This window comes from Pollicipes pollicipes, unplaced genomic scaffold (genome assembly GCF_011947565.3).
Source record: "Pollicipes pollicipes isolate AB1234 unplaced genomic scaffold, Ppol_2.1 Scaffold_6686;HRSCAF=7923_pilon_pilon_pilon, whole genome shotgun sequence".
In the NCBI taxonomy this organism is placed as follows: domain Eukaryota; kingdom Metazoa; phylum Arthropoda; class Thecostraca; order Pollicipedomorpha; family Pollicipedidae; genus Pollicipes; species Pollicipes pollicipes.
Window position 1 is genome coordinate 26,391,142 of NW_023596921.1, and position 19,424 is coordinate 26,410,565.

The 19,424-nt window shown below is 58.4% G+C and overlaps 1 protein-coding gene across 1 annotated transcript; it reads right to left on the reverse strand.

The window, feature by feature from the left end:
- Positions 1-590: 590 nt before the first annotated feature.
- LOC119108120 (ATP-dependent helicase brm) lies at positions 591-16,624 on the reverse strand. The gene is made up of 20 exons (XM_037231698.1): positions 16,459-16,624; positions 15,149-15,321; positions 14,159-14,320; positions 13,207-13,503; positions 12,589-12,729; positions 11,812-12,026; positions 11,313-11,437; positions 10,296-10,588; positions 9,642-9,884; positions 8,998-9,111; positions 8,374-8,612; positions 6,620-6,769; positions 6,169-6,301; positions 5,576-5,733; positions 4,939-5,059; positions 3,806-4,114; positions 3,244-3,482; positions 2,855-2,981; positions 2,323-2,497; positions 591-1,359 (listed from the first exon to the last, which is right to left on the reverse strand). Exons 1-20 carry the CDS (start codon positions 16,622-16,624, stop codon positions 1,229-1,231), a joined length of 3,711 nt encoding a protein of 1,236 aa, XP_037087593.1. The 3' UTR covers positions 591-1,228.
- Between the last annotated feature and the right edge of the window lie 2,800 nt (positions 16,625-19,424).

Below are 19,424 nucleotides of genomic sequence, written 5' to 3' on the forward strand. Positions count from 1 at the left end.
ATTCCTGACGTATCTCAAAGTTACGGAAAAAGTAAAGTTTAGGAGAGTAAAGTTAGTGCAGTTTCAGTAAAGCCTGACCGTACGGGTGCTTGCAGGAGACGCAAAATGAGATAACCAAAATTATCACAGCGGATTTTGGTTGGCTGCGTGCGGACTGAATGCGGTGGTGCCTTGCTTTTTATCATAAACACGCGTGAGTCAAACGGTCTGGCCGTTTGGTTAGTTTTAGCGGAGCCAGGGCGCCTCACGGGGCGGTGAAAAGGGGAGAAGCAGCGAGTAATATTGTTGTCGGCTAGTGTTGCTGTTAACAAACAATGGTGCCCGCGTGACATGTATGAAAATGTACCATAGGCGTATCCAGTATTTCAATGAGGTGGAAAAGACAGGTCAACTGAATGCGATCTGTTGCTGCCCCCGTAAGCTGATAGTCCTTGGTGACCGCGGCATCCCTGACCCGCAACGCCACCCGCTTTTGTCGCTCCTGGAACTCGCCTCTAACTTGCCACTTTTATATACCCTCTGCTGTGCAGACGTGAATGATCGAATGCAACGTGTCGTCCTAAGCCTTGGTGGCACACACACGAACATCCGTCGCTATCCGAGCGCTTTATTGCTGCAACCCCGCACCTAGCAATACCAAAGAGTGCGTACCACGCCGCCGGCAATGCTCCGCGGTGTCGCTGGCGCCTGGGAAGCGGACTTCCGTGTACGCGCACCCCGGGGCCCTCCCCCACCCCCGAGATCTTCCGACCCCCCGGTGGGGCGAGTCGCGCCATGCCCACCGCCTCACAGCGCCCCCGCGTGCGCACACTGCCCGCCCACCTAAGCTAGAGCACGAGCTAAGCGCAGCCCGTCGCTGAGCCGGCGTGGCCTCTGGGAGACGGCGCCTCCACGGGCACGCCAGGCGGACAGCGGAGCACGCGCGGCGCTCACCACCGCACAGCCGGGCCCGCCCGGCCTGGACGGACCGGTGACGTCACCGCTACCTACCGGTGACATCACAAGCTGACGACGCACGGAGCGCCGGGCGCGGCGCGCGGACGGGACATCGCGAGTGAGCGCACCGCCGCCTCTGACGCACTGAACGAACAGGCGCACCAGCCAATCACCCAACCAGGGTGAACCGAACCACGCATCGAAGATCGTAAGGCACCGTAGATGACTGTCCATGCACACACGCACGGACGTACACGTGAACAGACGCATCGAGCGTTCAGTGTGTGCCATGCTAGCCCAACTCTTCGTCCTCATCCTCGTCTTCCTCGTCCTCCACGATCCGCTTCCGGCGCTTTTTCGGGACGTGACGGCTACCGCGAGACTTGCGCTTCGAGGAGGAGTCCTCCTCGTCCTCTTCCTCGTCTGGTGAGAACAAACTCTGATCTATCAGCTGAATTCACGATTGGGACAAGGAGGATCTGTACACAGGAAAGTGTCTGGTGCGTTCAATAGCAGCAGAATACAAAAGCACAGCAGTCACCTTAAGCAAAACATGACACTGCCATTGCCTTGGTCATTGACAGGCTCCAGAGGGAAACGAATGTTGTTTTTTTACACCATGACCGCCAGGCCGTTCCACGTACACACACACGCACGCACGTACGCACGCACGCACGCACGCACGCACGCACGCACGCACGCACGCACGCACGCACGCACGCACGCACGCACACACACACACACACACACACACACACACACACACACACACACACACACACACACACACACACACAACATGCTTCAATCACACAGAGAGAGTATGTACCTGTCCAGGTATGGAGCTCAGGGCGGATGGTGCGCCGCTAATGAATTCTACCTAAGAGCTGAGAAGTATTCTACTGATCTCAGCTTACGGTTCACAGCCTTCGACTGACCGACTCCGCAGAGTTCCGCGGACACTCTCGATCTTACTAGGTGACCAGCCACCAGCGAGACCGTTGGACGTCCCCTCCGTCCGGCTCACAACGCTGAGGCCACTACCCCCTCCACTGTCCGGCCACCACTGCGGTGACTGCCTGCTCTCTGCCGCATTCTGGCACCCAACACGGACCACGAGCCGGCGAGCCCCCATCGTGCCACTGCTGGGAGCGCGCTAGTCATTCTCACCGTCTGACCCCTCATGGAGACCACCTACCGACTTATGACCCCCCTAATGACCCCACTTCCTGTCCGAACCCGCCGGGACCGCTGACCGTTCTCTTCGTCTGACCCAAAGAAGCCACTGGCCGTTCTCGTCTAACACCACCGAGATCCCTGACCGTTCTTGTCTAACCCTAGAGAGACCACTGACCGTTCTTGTATAACCCTACGGAGACCACTGACCGTTCTCGTTGTCGGGCGCGGCCGCCAGCTGCAGCTCGGTCTGCCGCCGCGCCGCCGCCCACACTCGCTCCAGCACGATGCTGTCCTCGTAGATCAGCGACGTCTCCTCATTGTACTGCTGGGCGTTCTTGCACATGAGCGTGACGTCGGCCTCCAGGTCGTCCAGGTCACCATACTGCGACCAGGCGAGGGTTCAGTGAGGCGCGGCACACGCACTTGGGCGTGGCTGGGATGTCACAGGCTCAGTACAAAGTGCGTCGCTCGAGATACGCTATAGACCTCAGCGAGATGAAAAGCGATGCAACGAAGCTCAGACGTGTCAAGCGCGTCAGCCCGAACACTTGGAGACAGCGGTATCCTTCCACAAATGCTACCGCCGTGACGCCAGCTGGGTGCAGCAGGCGTGAACTAATGACAAGCACGGTCTGTCATAGCGGATGGCCACCATGTCTGAGAGACCCAATGTTGACATAAATGACGGACCGGGTCCGCTGAGACTGGCCTCGGCCGGCGCGCCTCTGCAGTGACTTACCTTGCTGTCCTCGATCTTGCCCAGCATCCTCTTGACGTCCATCGGCTTCTTGATGACCTCGTGGTAGTCCGGCAGCTCCTTCCGCGACGGCAGCTTAAAGAACGGATCGATGAGCACTCGGCCGTCCCTGGGAGGATAGGGGTAATGTTGCAGGCTCGTTGGTGTGCCGGCAGGTACGCACACAAATGGTCCGGTCAGGTCAACTATCAAGTTGTTATTTGGCACTACCATTAACAATAATTTTGAAAAAACGCGTTCCATTCTTTAGTTATTCTTATCCCTAGCCGTGTGAGTGCAGGACGGTGCTGCAGAACAAAACAACGCCAAACGAATGGTAGACTTTCTGAACCAGCACAACAGTCCGGGACATTCCTCTTCCGCCTCCTTACGCGTCCGTGTAGTCAACAAGGCTCTGGACAGCGCTGCGCATGGCTCTGCGCATGCGCGGGGTGACGGCCACCACGCCGCTCGGTCGGCCTCGCTTCTTGCGTGGCCGCTCGTCCTCATCGTCGCGCGCTCTTTTTCGCCCAGTGCCGGATGAACGGGACGGACCCGCGCGCCGGCCACGCTTCTTGACCTGCTCTTCCTCCTCGTCCTCCAGAATTTCGTTGCCGTCCTCGTCCACCGCCTTGGGAGAAGTCAACTTACATAAAAGAAGCCGATACACACGACAATCACACGAGTCGATAATTTCTGTGAACAATTTTGTTCTGAGCACAGGTCGTCAGCAGGTGTATATTTTCCGGCAAAAGGGCATCATGCTATCTTTACTCGCAAAGACAGCCCAAGCGCATCGTTTGCTCGAAGCAAAAAAAGAACAAAACAAAACAAAACAAAACAAAACAAAACCAAAAAAAGACACCACGCAAGTGAGCATCACTTTATATCCCGCTCCCGTAGACAACCCAGCACAAAGCCGCGTGTCCCGGCCCTTCGCCCCTCTCGTCTCACCCCGATGGCGCGTAACCAGTCTCGGTCGTTGAGCCGGTCCGAGTAGTCGACCTCCTTGCGGGCGCGGCTGCCGCGGCCGAACAGGCCGCTGTCGTCCTCCTCCCGCGTCAGCTCGTCGATCTCGGCCTCGTCGCGCAGCAGCCAGTCGGGCAGCTCGGACTCCTCGATGAGGCGCGGCCGGCGCTGGGCGCCCAGGCGCGCCTCGTCGCGCCGCCGCTCCAGGTCCAGCTGCTGGTAGATCTGCAGCTCCTCCTCGCTGCGCGCGATCATCTGGTTCACCGTCTCCTCGTCGGGCACCTCGTTCTCCTCCTGGAGACGCGGGCGTTGGGAGTCGAGCGGTTGGGGATGGGGTCGGTTCACAGTTTAAGGTAGGAAGAGTGGGTGGCAAATACCGTAGAAGTGTCAGGATACGTTTCTTTCTATGCACAACCGCGAGTTTCCGCAGGAATGTGAGCTGAGAGCATAATCGCCCCAAAACAAACCTTCGCCCGATGGCATATGACCAAAACGGCCAGTGCTCCCATCTGTGCATGTGTGTTCCCCGCTTGGTTGATCCCGGACATATTCAGTGCGGAATACGTGAGAGTAGGCCATTTTTGTAAGGCTGTCTGCTGCAACCCATGGGTCTTCTGCCTTATCGTCAAGCCGAGTTGCCACTACTTATCCGTTCAAACAAATCATTGATTGAAACACCCACCCTCTAATTAACCTAGCCGTGGCAGGGTGTGCTCGAGCCACTTTACGGCAGGACCCATTTGCCCCTAGCTGGGATGGCCTGTGGCCAGTGGCAGCGGCTCCGCCTAAGGTCATGTAGAGTCAGAGGGCAGGACGGATCGTGCTGAGTGTTGCGACACGCCGTAGCCGAGTGTTGCTCTGGCCGTACCACCTTATCATTGACCTGGAATTTCACGATCGCACAGTGGAGTCGGTGCTCACGCAAACAAACACTGCTTAGTGCGGGCGCTGATCCCAGAAATCCATCCAATCAAAAGGCGCGGACTAAATGTTTTTTTAAAGAATGGCGATGGCCTCTCAAGGGCAAACGCACACAGTCGTGCTGACGCCAAGACCGCGACCCAAGACGCCAGTGTCAGCCGGACGCTACGCCACGCCGAGCGCGCCTTACTACGGACCTCCTCGTCCAGCTCCTCGTCCTGCAGGATGCTCTGCAGCATCTGGCGGCGCTCCGTGCCCGTCGACTTCTGGTCAAACTTGCCAGCCTGGATCACCTTCTCGTCCATGTTCAGCTTATACCTGGCGTGGACAGGGGACGAACCATCAGACCAGCTGGCGACGCACATTAACGCGACACCACGCCACGGCCTCCTGACAGACCCACCTTGCGAGGCGTCACGGAAAACGCGCTGGCGTGACGCAGCGGCCTCCGCAGCACGTCCCGCATCGCCCGCCAAGTGGTCGTACAGCGGACTGTGCGGGGGTTTGAAGGTGGGCTACACTGACAGGGCCAGGGCCGTCGCACAGCGGTTTGGCACGGCGTGAAGGCGGCGAGTGCGGCCCACAGCCCACCGCCGCCGCGCAAGGCAGTTTCGAGCGGTGGCAGTGACGCCGGAAGGCTGGTCAATGCGCGGGTGGCACGTTCAATCCTGCGCGCGCGCTGCGGCGGGGCCAAACTTAACGCGCCGTCTGCAGACAGACAGTACCACCTCCCTCACACGCCGCTCACTTCCGACCCGAGACGAACCCTTCCGCCTGCGATCTGTCGGTCAGGCCCGGCCTCCGGTGTCGCCAGTGTGTAAGCGCTCCACTCACTTGGCGGCGGCCAGGATGCGCTCCTCGACCGTGTTGACGGACATGAGCCGGAGCACGCGCACCTCGTTCTTCTGGCCGATGCGGTGGGCGCGGTCCTGCGCCTGCAGGTCCTGGTGCGGGTTCCAGTCGCTGTCGAAGATCACCACCGTGTCCGCCGTCTGGGGGAGAATGCGCGGGGGGGGGGGCTGATCATTTGCAACTGTCCGCGTGAACGTCACACATATGCATGTGTCGCTGGTTGGAGATACGTTGCATGCGTAGTTGAAGCTTTTCAGCGACTGTGGGAGACGGGGAAAGGAAATCGGAGCGATGATGAGGGTCATAGAAAGGCGAGTAAATCAAGTAAGCAAGAAACGAAAAGACTGAGGAATTAGTGATTGAGCTTAAAGGGTGCGTCAACTGCATTGATTATTTACACTGGACGAAGGAGAGAGAATAACATATGAATACGGAACGGGGCCCGACAGAGTGAGAAATAATGATGATGGAAACAGACAGCGAAAAGGAGAGAAACAGCGCTGGAATGACGTGAGCAGGCAAGCAGGCGGCCGATAACATAAGCCGAGCACCAGAGCCAGCCGACCGGCCGGTACCTGCAGGTTGAGGCCCAGTCCTCCGGCGCGAGTGGACAGCATGAAGAGGAAGTACTCTGAGTTGGGCTCGTTGAAGGCCTTCAGCAGGTCACCACGTTCCTCTGCTTTGGTGGTGCCGTCCAGCCGGAGATACCTGACGAACATCTGACACTTCACACGCATGTCCAGCGCAGCGGCTGGGCCACGGCACTGATTCGCCAGTCACGCCAAACATTTAACCAGGCCATGCACGACGACATAGAGGCGGGCACTTCGAAGGCATTCTGAACGGGACTTGGGCCTTCAAGCCACAGTTTCATCGGATCTGAGCCTCCCGGACACAATTCCATTCGCTGACCGCCCGCAACACAACGACGTCATCCCATCACGCATGGCAGCAGTACATCCACCAGGCGCAACCCCACCCAGTCGCGCGTCGCTTCGCCACCGGCCGTCGAGCGATATCACTCACTTGTAGCACTTGTAGTTGAGATAGTCCTCCATGATGGCCATCAGCTGCGTCATCTGGCAGAAGAGCAGCACGCGGTGGCCGCAGTGTTTCAGCTTGGGCAGGATCCGGTCCATCAGCTCGAACTTGCCCGACGCCCGGAACAGGTCGGGTCTGCGGCGTCGGCGGCGTCGGCGGAAGTCAGCCGTGGCCGCGGCAGGCGGACACGGACACGGGGCAGGACCACACACCGCACACGCCCGGAGAGAGCGGCGGCAGCTCAGATGGACACGGACGCGGAGCAGGACCACACACCGCACACGCCCGGAGGGAGCGGCGGCAGCTCAGATGGACACGGACGCGCAGCAGGACCACACACCGCACACGCCCGGAGGGAGCGGCGGCAGCTCAGATGGACAAGGACGCGGAGCAGGACCACACGCCGCCACACGCCCGGAGGGAGCGGCGGCAGCTCAGATGGACAAGGACGCGGAGCAGGATCACACACCGCACACGCCCGGAGAGAGCGGCGGCGGCTCAGATGGACACGGACACGGAGCAGGACCACACGCCGCCACAAGCCCGGAGGGAGCGGTGGCAGTTCAGATGGACAAGGACGCGGAGCAGGACCACACGCCGCCACACGCCCGGAGGGAGCGGCGGCAGTTCAGATGGACAAGGATGCGGAGCAGGACCACAAGCCGCCACACGCCCGGAGGGAGCGGCGGCAGCTCAGACACCGGTAGGTGGCGCACACTAATCAACAGGGCTGAGAAAGCAGCCCAACATGCCAGCTGAATACGAACAAGACACTGATGATGCTGGGACAATGGCACCAAACCACGCCAGAAGGTGGCCGACTTGTCGCATGTGTGCCTCGGGAGAACCAGCATGACTAAAATACTTCGCATGATCGGCAACCGGTGATGACGATTCTTAACAAGGTATGGCAATGGACGCTGGCAAACAGCGTTACAGGGATCGGCTGAAGGGTGGTTGTGACGGTCGGCGCATTTTCCCGCCAACATCAAACACGGCGCCAACAAAACGTGACGCAATCCAGAACCAACGACAAAATTGCCAACCACATCGCCAAAGCGTTCCATCCTTTACTTTGACCTTGAGCGTTACCATCAGCGGTGAAATATTTAGGTATGCGGCCGAAATACTTGAAAATTTTAGATGTAATATTTTCTCATTTTTTGTATTCAAAATCATAAAACCTGACTTGCAGCCGGTCGCGTTACCATCATCGGTCAGATACTTTTCTATGCGACCAAAATGTTTGAATGCTTTGTTACATTTTTATTTTTCATATTCCAAATAATTTAAGCTGATTTGCACCCAAATATCAATATATTTGTCGCAAGTCAGGGTAAACGTTAGATGTCCTGAGAAGCTAACGCTACACCGATGACTAACATAATATACTTCTCCCTGTACCCGTGGCCGTGGCCACCTATCGCCGTTCCAGCCAGGACAATCGGCCGAATGGCTGTGATGATCGAAACACCCCTAGGACCAGACAGCCAAAACACCCCCAGTGATATGAATGTGAGAAAATGCCCGTGACCGCCGGCTGAACAATATCGACCGCCTGGCACTTCCAACAAAGCTGACACGGGCGAACTCCCGCGTCCCTGACCACCAGCACCACCCTCCCAGTCACGACCAGCGAGTCTGCACTCCCCACACCCAGACTGGCGGTCCCAGGCGCAGACACACCGGCGTCGCCCGCCCTCTCCCTGCAGGCGTGCCGCTCGGCCCGGCCCACCCACCCCGTCACGACGTTGCTCGGGAAGCCGGCGTGCTTGCAGTATGCCTCCTCGATGTGCTGGAACATGAACGGGTGGTTGCACAGCTTGCGCAGCTGCATGATGGTGTTCATGAGCGCCTTGGAGCCGCCGCGGCCGGCGCCGCCGCTCTTGCCGTCCGTCAGCATGATGCCCTTGGACTGCATGTGCCGGTAGAGCAGACGCTGCACGGCCGACATCTCGCACTTGATGATGTACTCCACCTGGCGGTGCGCCGGCGGCGGTCAACGAGGCGTCGCCGGCGGCATGCACAGTCTGGCACAAGCCACTACTGACCTGGGGTGCTCAGGGACAGTGCAATGCACGCATGGGGTGATACCACAATGGTCCGACGCGGATTTCTATGACCCCATCCCGCCGAACTTGGTGCGCTCAAAACGACCATACTTCCCTCGAACTTTAAATCAAACACGATGCTCTGAGGTATCCTGCGATGCATGACCGACGCACATAGCCGACAGACGTCTTCCCACTGGTTTCGAAAACGATCTATCCACACCTCGAGGTGGCAATTGGAGCAGTGAATGGGCCCCGCCCACGACAGGGCGCGCGCCAGACCCGATCTGGGGCATCGTTCGCGAGGCTGACCTTGTCGGGCAGCTGGGACTCGACCTCCTTCTTGAGGCGGCGCAGCAGGAACGGGCGCAGCACCTTGTGCAGTCGGCGGATGATGAGGATCGTCTCCTCCTCATTCAGCTCCACCTGTCGACGCGGCGGCCCGGGGTCAGGGAGTCACAGGCGCACGAACCGGGGCGACAGGCCAGAGCTTGTCTGGCACAACCAAGGTCAAGGTCGTAAGGTCGTATACCCCGCGGCCAGCCAGGTACAATGTCAGACATATATTACCCATGGCTGGTCCCCCGGGTGTACTCGTAACTTCTCTCCCGGTGCTGACACTGGCGTTAATACCACACACCACTCCGAAATTATCGCCAGCCACGCTGTCCGAATCGATCCTGCAGCCCTCCAGAGTAGTGAGTCAACCAGCCGGGCAGCGGCTGACCGGAGCGGGTCGTCCCGACAGCCGCACTCGGGTCAAGGTCGTCGAAGAACACTGCCTTCGACGGCGGTCGCAGTCGGGGCGTGCGCGTGCGTGAGCCGGACAGCTACAGTCTGACCACGGAGCTCCCGCGGTGCGGAGTCGCTTGTACACCGAGCCGATAACGTTTCGTTGGCAAGTCGTGTGCATCAGGTCAACGCACATCAAACCCGCAACGGACCGCCTTTCTCACCTTTTCCCCAGTGGTGGCGAACGGTGCGTTGAACCACTGCTCGAAGGTGGAGACGGCCTTGAAGATGGAGGGCAGCAGGAAGTTGAGCAGCGACCACAGCTCGGGCAGCTTGTTCTGCAGCGGCGTGCCCGTCAGCAGGAGCCGGTGCGGCGCGCCGTACGACGTGTTCAGCACCATGGTAAGCTTGCAGTGGTGGTTCTTCATACGGTGGCCCTCGTCGATGATCATGTACTTCCAGCGGCTCTGGGGAGAGCAGAGACCGCGGTTGGAGCGGTGATTAAGTTATCGAAGGTCGAGCCAGCTGCACACTCTGTAGATGCTGTGAAGACAATATCTAAACAGGCTCAGGAATGTCATTGGCAAGTAGTTGCCTTTGAACACAGCGGTCGATGAGCTGAAATAGAGAGCACATATAGATCGACAGGTTTAAATGGGAATAATTGGGAACAAATTGACACCGCAACACACTTGTGTCACGAACGGACAAGACGAAAGAACGTTCAACACCCACCGTACAAGTCATCACAAGCATTGCCTTTGTTTTTCAAGAATGTGTCCATGTTATTAAAACGATATGCAGTACCCCTACATCCCGACACGTCAGTTTCACATCCAGAGGCTGCGCTGCCGCGTCAGGCCGCAGCCCGTCCGTACCTTGGAGAGCGCTGCCTTGTCGCGGATGATGTACTCGTACGTTGTGAGCAGCACATTGAACTTGGAGGCGCGCATCTGGTTCTGAATGTGGCGCCTAGCCGCCGGCGAGCCCTTGTAGGCCACCACGCGCACCGACGGCGCCCACTTCTCGAACTCCAGCACCCAGTTGGAGAGCGTGGAGAGCGGCAGGATGATGAGGTACGGCCCGTTCACCTTCTTCTTCTCCATCAGGTAGGTGACGAGCGCGATCGTCTGGATAGTCTTGCCCAGACCCATCTCGTCCGCCAAAATTCCTGGCGGCGAGCGGCAGCAGCGGTTCGCGGCGAGCGACGGCAACATCGAACCCACGGCGCGTAGTGAGATGAGCATCCCGTGCCGCGCGAGACGAACGCGAGCGACGCCCGAGATAACGGCGACCACGGACTGACCACAACCGCGGACCGTGGACTGACCACGACCGTGGACCACGGACTGACTACGACCGTGGACCGTGGACTGACCACGACCGTGGACCGTGGACTGACCACAACCGTGGACCGCGGACTGACTACGACCGTGGACCGTGGACTGACCACGACCGTGGACCGTGGACTGACCACGACCGTGGACCGTGGACTGACCACGACCGTGGACCGTGGACTGACCACGACCGTGGACCGTGGACTGGCCACGACCGTGGACCGTGGACTGACCACAACCGTGGACCGTGGACTGACCACGACCGTGGACCGTGGACTGACCACGACCCGGACCGTGGCTCGCTTCTGTCGTCTATGGCGGTTGAGCCACTCAGGGTACGGAGTGGACAGCGATCGACAGAGAGGTGACACGCAGACAAGGCGGAGAGTCCGAGAGAAGTGAAAACAAGAGAACGACTGAGGCGTCACGGAAGATAACAGGGCACAGACTGCAAAACACAAGGTGGCAAACAGAAAGACAACAACAAAAAGTGCCCGCTAACTGGCAGCGGGTATCTGCACACGATTTAGCGTGTTCACGCTGGAGCAAAATGCATACCATTCAAGTTATTGTTGTACAGGGAGACAAGCCACTCGAGACCCTTGACCTGGTATTCCTTCAGCTTGCCATTCACCATGATGGACGCCTGTTCCGTCACCGTCTCATGGATGGCGTGGGCGATACTGACGGCAGACACGCTGCGTGAGATCGCTCCGGCCGACTCCAGACGTGCCAAACCGCACCAAGCGCGGCCGCCTCCGCCTGCATGCACCCACATCCGAGTCTACAGGGCTTCGCAGCAGAACTGAACGGGCGCAGCACGTGCGCGGTCTCAGATCGGCAAAACCATGAAAACGAAAAGAATGCTGAATGGAAGGGCATGCCTCTGAATGACGCGTCGCTACGAAGAGAAGGGTCGACAGAACCTCATCACCGCGCGAAGGAACTGACCGGCGACAAGGCCGGGCGGGTCGCTGCCATATGCCGCCAGGCGGCACCCCCCATCAGCCGTCGGTCTGGGCGCGACCCTGGCGGCGGCGCGCGGTCCCGGCCTCACCTGTAGTAGTTGGCCTCGCCCTCAGCCTTCTTATACTCGTCATCGTCGGCGCGCGTCTTGGAGGCGGTGGCTGCGGGGTCGCCCTCTGCCTCCGGCTCGACGGTCTGCCCCTGACCGTGCTCTTGACCCTGCTTCTGCTCCTGCTGCTCTTCCTCCGGGTCATCCTCGTACTCGTCCGGCGCCACCACCCAGCCCGGGTGGGCGTCCAGCCACGCCTGCCCCGCGCAGACCAGCTGTCAATCGCTTGGACCACGGCTTCACAGCCGTGAACAGATCAGATTGTTTGGGGTAGTGCGGCGAGGCATGCCTTGAATATCATAGCTTCAATGGTCAGCACCAATGTAGTCATGGATATCACAAACATGCGCGAGGTGGTTGCTTTTTGTGAGATTCACTAAGGTTGAAACACCATAAGTTTTGTTTAGCCTTACTGCAAGTGTTACTAATACTTAGTAATTGACAGGCAGTGATACAAATGCATTATAAGACATGGACACTGATATAACTGTGCATGCATGGATGGAGCTTCAATGCGTCCCATATTCCTTGCACTTGTCCACATAAATGTACGGCTAGCCAACCAAAAGCTTGCAAAAGAAGCTAAAATGGCAGGTGAACTACTCATTTGTTCGAAAACACGTTCTTGCCTCCACCCTAATGAAATGTATGCGCCACAAAAACACAACACCATAGTCCACAACAATCTCTGCCCACACGTGTCTCCTCAGCGCTGGGCCCACCCCCGCGGGTGGCGCGGCGCCGAAGCCGGAGGCCCACCTGGAGTTCGGCGGCGCGCGGCGCCTCCTCGCCGGCCAGCGTCAGGCCGCTCTCGGTGTTTGTGACGATCACGCGCTGCTCGCTCGGGTCGCCGTCGTGGCGCGCCCGCTCATGCTCCAGCTTCTTGCGTCGCAGCTCCGCCTGTCCGCCCGTACGGCGCGGTCAGCCTCCGGCAAGCCCCACTGCTCACGCGGCGCCGCTTCGGGCCAAGCAAGGCCGCCAAGTACGTCACGTGCACGTGCTTTGGGTCGCATCGTGCGACATTGCACGCAATCGTCTAAAATAACGTCGCAGTGGTTCGCTGTGGCGCTGCATTCGCATGTCAGTGCCATACTTTGGCACGGTGCACAGCGGCCGCCGCAGCGGGCGTTCAGAGCCGGGATTAGAGGAATACGCGGAGGCCCACACATCACAACCAGCGCAGTGCACACGGCACCGACTGTCAGTGACCCGACTCCGTGCGTCAAAACGCCACTCCACAACACGCCGCGAGCGAACCTTCGGCAGCCCGGATGACCAGCGACGCGGCGGTCTGTGCGGTGATCACCGAAGTCCCTCGCGGCTTCGGTCACCCCAGACATCCCTCAGCCCCAGCCCAGCCGCCAGCCCGACGCCCACCTTGTGCTGCTTGACCATCTCGGTGAGGTTAGCGATGTATTCGTCGGTCTGCTGCAGCAGCAGCGCCAGCCGCTTGTCCTTCTTCTGGTCGATGAGCTTGCGATAGCCCTCCTCGTCCTCGGCCATCAGTCGGCGCATGCGCTCCTTCTCGATGCGCTCCTGCTCCTTCTGTTTCTCGCGCTCCGTGTTGGCGTGGTGCACCTGCACAGCCTTGTTCACCTTCTGCAGCCGCAGCTGGCCGTTGCGGTGGAACTCGCGCAGCTCCTTGCCGTGCTGCAGCACCGCCGCCAGGTACTCCTGCGGGGGAGGGTGGGGGGTCAGCGCGGCCGTCAGAGGTGCGGACGGCACAGAGGGCGGAGTCGCCTGCCATCCGCCGGCTGGAGGGGAGGGTGGGGTCAGCGCGCCGTCAGAGGTGCGGACGGCACAGAGGGCGGAGTCGCCTGCCATCCGCCGGCTGGAGGGGAGGGTGGGGTCAGCGCGCCGTCAGAGGTGCGGACGGCACAGAGGGCGGAGTCGCCTGCCATCCGCCGGCTGGAGGGGAGGGTGGGGTCAGCGCGCCGTCAGAGGTGGGACGGCACAGAGGGCGGAGTCGCCTGCCATCCGCCGGCTGGAGCGTTGTGGTGGTGGCAGATGGCGGCTAAGTCCCGACTGCGGCGGCCAGAGCAATGCACTGTGGGTCGGGATCGACAGGCCGTCGGAAAACGGGCTGAAACTGACCATCCAGCTTGTTCAGCCCGATCAGAAGACGCTATTGGCGGTCCGTTGCCTAATCCGGGAGCATGGTAACTTTACAACCCACCTGCTGGACGATGGCATGCATAGGCTCCTGCTGATAACAGCCTTACAGAGTATACCACAGAGACAGTACAGTGATGCCATCAATACTGCGTGCCGCGAGCGTCAGCGCGAGCAGGCGGCGTAGGTACAAACCTCCGAGCCCCGGCCAGCTCACCATGTGTTTCTGACGCTTCTTCTTCTCGGCCTCATAGCGCTGCTGCTTCTCAAGACGCTCCGTGATGCGCGCCTCGCGCAGGCCCTGGCGCTTCTTACGCTTGTAGAGGGTTGGGTTGTGGACCGTCTCGAGTGTGGTGTCCCGCCGGGTCATCTCCAGCACCTGCGGCAGGGCGAGAGGGGGGGGGGGGGGGGGGCGTGAGAGCGACGCGGCACCACGGCGATCGGACGAGGACTCACCGCGGTCGGCGATACGCCCAAATCGCAGTAGCCAGACGAATTGGTCGTTTGGGTGTCTGGATTTGGTAGGATCAATTGGTTCGTAACCCCTGCAGTGCAGCGGGTCACAGGCGTACATATTGTTCGGACACGTCTCTTAAAAAAGTGGCGTGTTACGTATACGGGAGTAACGCGAATAAAGTATCAGAGATAGGGGTTCCGAGACTTCTGAACCCACAAATCACGCTAGCTTTGTTCCAACGACGGCATTGCCAGCACTTGCATGCCACATGTCACCAGCTGCAATAAGGCCCAGCACTCCACCTGATCTGAAGCGTAGCGCATGTCATTCCCAGCCGAGAACAGCGCACCATGGTGCAGCATCCGTCCCCCCCCCCCCCCTCACCACACCGGTCATTATCCATGACAAAACCTGACGCCAGCCGCGATCAAGACCTCGACAAAAACAACCCCACAAGCCGACCGAGGTCGATCTAGCCACCACAAACACCAGTACGGCGGCAGCGGCGGTAGTAAGTGACGCATTTCAAGCGACGGCAATGGTGGTAATGTAATACGCTGTTGATCGTGAAGGGATGGCGGAACGGAAATAGTGATGACGAAGATACGTGGTGTTCCTGGCACAGTCACAAGCAATTGTGGTGGTTGCAATGGCTGAGACGATGACAGTGACGGTGGCCAAGTTCTACTGTTGCCGATTACACGGTGACGGCACTGGTGGCACCTGTGTCGCCCCTGACGCCGAGCTGACCTCCTGCCGCAGCTGGCGCTGAAAGTTGAGCAGGCGCAGCGCTCTCAGCTCGATCTGCGACCTCATGCGCACGTCCTCGGCCAGCGAGCCGGGCAGGCCGCTCAGCTGGTCGATACGCAACGAAATGCGCGCCGCCAGCCGGTTCTCACGCTCGTCCAGCAGCAGCAGCGGGTCCAGGCCGCTCGGCCGCCGCACCGGCGTCACCTGCCGCGACGCACAGGCGGACGTGAGGACAGGCACAGAGGCACGCCGCGCCGGCCGCCGTGTCGCCGGAGCGCCGCACAGGACGGCAGCGAGGGCGAATCTTGGCGAAAAGGGACTGCATGTGCAGCTGGGAATGTCTTGCACTGATTCCGGTCACGGTCGTGACCCATGGGGTGGGGCAACTGCTGCTCAAAACGAGCGCCGCATGGTGACGAATGTGAATAGTGCCATTGGAGAGCGGTAACCAGCGCTGGTTCGTGACCACGGCGGCCGCTTGATCCCGTGGCATCCACATTAGCCTCGTTAGATACGGCCATATTTAGCGCAACTACCAAACCAAACTGAACACAAAACTCGGCAATAGTGAGCCGTGGCAACAAAGGCGATGTTTCCGCTCTCCACAGCGGTACAGCCAAGCTCCGGCGGCGGCGGCGATGCGACGCTCTTACCCGGCTCTGCTTGAGCGGCTGGGCGGCGGCTGCCGGCTGGGCAGCTGTCGATGGCGGCGCGGGGGCAGCAGCAGCAACAGCGGCAGCAGCGGCGGCGGCGGCGGCGGTGACGGCGGGCGCGGGCGGGCGCGGCGCCCCGGCGCCCGCTGCCGACGGCAGACCGGGTGCCGTCAGGGCGGTGGCGGCCGTCGGCCCGGGCGGTAGCGCGGCTGGCCGCGGTCCGAGCAAGCGGCTCAGGGCGTACGCTGGCTGCTGCGGCTGCTGGGGCGGCGGTGGCGGCGGCGCCTGCTGTGGAGGTGGCGGTGGCGGCGCCTCCGGACGCTTGCCTGCCGGGACAGCGCCGAAAGTCGCTGTAACCGCCAGCTGTTATGGTGTCATCAACACCATACCACAGAACATGGCTTGATTACATGCAGACCACATACGACCCAACCCATCTAGATACGTTTCGACATGTCCACCAACACACATGAGAAGCATCTCAGAAAACACACACACCTGTCTGCCTGACCGGCCTCAACTATTCATATGACCACACATTATCCCACAGTAACACAACCTGTCATAACAAAGACAGCTACGGTCCAGCACGGAGGTACACGTGCTCCACCTACGAGGCGCGTTCCCCGGCCACACAGCCGGCCGCCGTCATCTCACCTCCGATGGCCAGGTTCAAGAAGTTGCTGGGGATGGGCTGGTTGCGGGCCAGCAGCCGGTACGCCATGATCTGCGCCTTCAGCTGCTGGAGCTGGTGCTGCTGGAACAGGCTGGCCGACGATCGGTTGGGCACAGCCGTCGCCCTCGGTTCGATCCCGCCCGACATGTGGTAGCCCTGCTGTTGCTGCTCCAGCTGCTGTTGAGGCTGTGTCTGCTGCTGCTGTGGCTGCTGCTGCTGCTGCTGCTGCTGTTGCTGCTGCTGCTGCTGTTGCTGCTGCTGATGTTGGACCAGCTGGTGCTGTTGTTGCTGTTGCATCTGCATGGCCCAATTTGTTACCTTACTGCCAAAGCCTTATTTCGCGTACAGCCGTTGAAAGACGTATCAAATCAGTGAAATTTGTGACCATGAATGCTTCAAAATAACTAACGTCGGTTGCCTAAAACATCACATTTGGAAAAAAAATGACGCAGTACTAACTACATGGTGCCTGACAAGCTCGGCTACATTTTGTGATCTGGTATGACCTATCATCTATCATCCAAAACCTTAGCTGCATTAAAGCCTAACAGCAGCCCAAAAGCCCATGCATCGAGACACAGGACCAGCGTCACTTGTCTAAGCCATAGCACATCCATTCGTAAATCCGACCCGGCCGCGTGCCCGAGCTGCGGCGCCCGCCCGCGGCGCAACCTCACCTGCTGCTGTTTGGCCTGGATGGCCAGCAGCTGGGTGTAGCGCGGGTCGTCGTGCATGCCGCGCTCCTCCATGCTGGCGATGGCCGACTGTATGGCCGCCGGGCTGTACTCGGGCACGCTCTCCGGCTCGGCGGCTGGCGGCGTGCGCGCCGTCGCCTGGTGCTGCGGCGGCCCGGCCGCGCCATGCGCGTAGTGCTGATGCTGCGCCTGGTGCTGCGCGGCGGCGGCGTAGTGCTGCGGTGGACCGGCCGACGGCTGAGGCAGGTGCGCCGGGTCGGTGCCAGAGGACAGCAGCTGCTGCAGACCACTGCCAGACTGCTGCAGACCGCCGCCGGGCTGCTGCAGACCGCTGCCGGGCTGTTGTAGACCGCCGCCAGACTGTTGCAGGCCACTGTAACCGCCCTCTGGAACTGCGATCACCAGCGCAGATCAGTGGCACAATACAAGAAAACAGCCATGCAGAAATTTGTAGAAGAAAAACAGCCACGTATGAAACAGATTAGTGGTACAACATCAGATGACGCTAGTAACAGACATTTGCATCTTTTGTACCACAGGCTTTCCCAAAAGTCATGGTTAATGAAACCGCTGCCTAGATGGAAAAGGATTGATTATGGATCTGTGATATATTTTCCCCATGGAATCCACCTACACTCCAGACCACTATTTCCCAAACTATCTCATGTAACCAAGATTGGATCCAGACCCTGCTGAAAGCTGGCACCAGTAGGTTGCTGCTGCTGCTGTTGTTGCTGCTGCTGCTGTTGTTGCTGCTGTTGCTGTTGCTGTTGCTGCTGCTGTTTCTGCTGCTGCTGCTGCTGCTGTTGTTGTTGTTGTTGTTGTTGTTGTTGTTGTTGTTGTTGCTGTTGTTGCTGTTGCTGCTGTTGCTGCTGCTGCTGCTGCTGCTGCTGTTGCTGCTGCTGCTGCTGCTGTGACATTTGCCAATGGTGCTGCTGTCCAGAGAGAGGCAGGTATGGCTGGCCAGGCCCAGGGCCAGAGCTATGTGGCTGCTGCATTCCCCTTGACAGCCCCATGGTGGCTGAGAGTGACCCAGCAGGGGAAGATGAAGCTGGTGGCCTCTGTTCTGCCATCTTTCTGATCTATCCTGCACAGCAAAAATGAGTATGCATGTATTAATTAAGACTATATACCATGCATGTAAGTGGTGCATGATATGTCATACATAATGCATGTACATACATCATCCAAATACTATTTTACTCAGATATGAGGCATGTCAGCAAAACCATGTTTGTGAATGCTTGAATACAATATTACAGCATAGTTAGGTGCCTTTGGTATGGAAAATCTGCAAAGGGGCATTCCAATGTAGTTCGATGCCATTCAGAAGGCTTTCAAATTTCAGAATTTATATTTCAGAATCTGTAACATAAATAGTCATTAAGATAGTAAGCATTATCATAATAAAACAACTATAAATAATAATAAATTGAGTATCAACTGGTACACAACATACACAGCTGACAAGCATTTAACAAAGAAAGTTCTACATTTAATTTGATCCTACATGAACCCCCAAAAAGAGCTGCCATCTACTAAGCTGTGCAGATATGTGCCTCAGACCTGATTCTTCTTTCTTAACTCTAAATTTTTACAGTTTTAGCCCCATAATTCAGTATCCTTCATATGTGGAAGGAATGTTAGAGAACAACAACTAGAGCACTGTGCCACATGTAGATATGCATTTGGGATTACTATTTATTGCCTACATTTTTTCATTATATTGCCATATACTATTATTACACTACAGCTGTTCAGAATCTACCAGCTGCAAACAGCTCTCAGATGTTGATTAAGCGGAAGGTGGGAGCATGTGAACATCGTCACACAAAACTTGTGAAAAGTTATCAAAATGGACAGCAAGATGCGGTCAGAACTCACGGTCGCCCACCGATGGAAACGCAACATGGGAGCCCAAAACTCAAACACCCTTAGGTGTAAATACACGATGGCACGAATTCAACTTGTTTCACATTCATGACTTGGAATGAACTTACCTAACTGATCATCCATGTAGCTCCCAGTTTTCACATTTAATTCTTCCTCGGGCCTACACACCCGATTCTTAATCATCAGACCCGTTCCTCCCCTTTTCGGACATGCCTTCCTCCCTTATTTACGTCATCAGTGGTATGACAAGACACTTACAGCGCAAATGTTACAAAATATCTTGCGAGTAAGGCTACTAAATTAAAGCAATATGTCAACGCACCAATTGCGCGCCAAATGTGACCAGTTGTGAACAGCGT

Excerpts from the sequence above, each read along its gene's own strand:
- LOC119108120 (XM_037231698.1), bottom strand. The coding sequence starts at position 16,624 with ATGTCGGGCGGGATCGAACCGAGGGCGACGGCTGTGCCCAACCGATCG. Across the intron at positions 12,027-12,588 it reads CGCGCGCCGCCGAACTCCAG|GCGTGGCTGGACGCCCACCC; the intron begins GTGGGCCTCCGG and ends TGCGCGGGGCAG. Across the intron at positions 3,483-3,805 it reads ACTGGTTACGCGCCATCGGG|GCGGTGGACGAGGACGGCAA; the intron begins GTGAGACGAGAG and ends ACTTCTCCCAAG.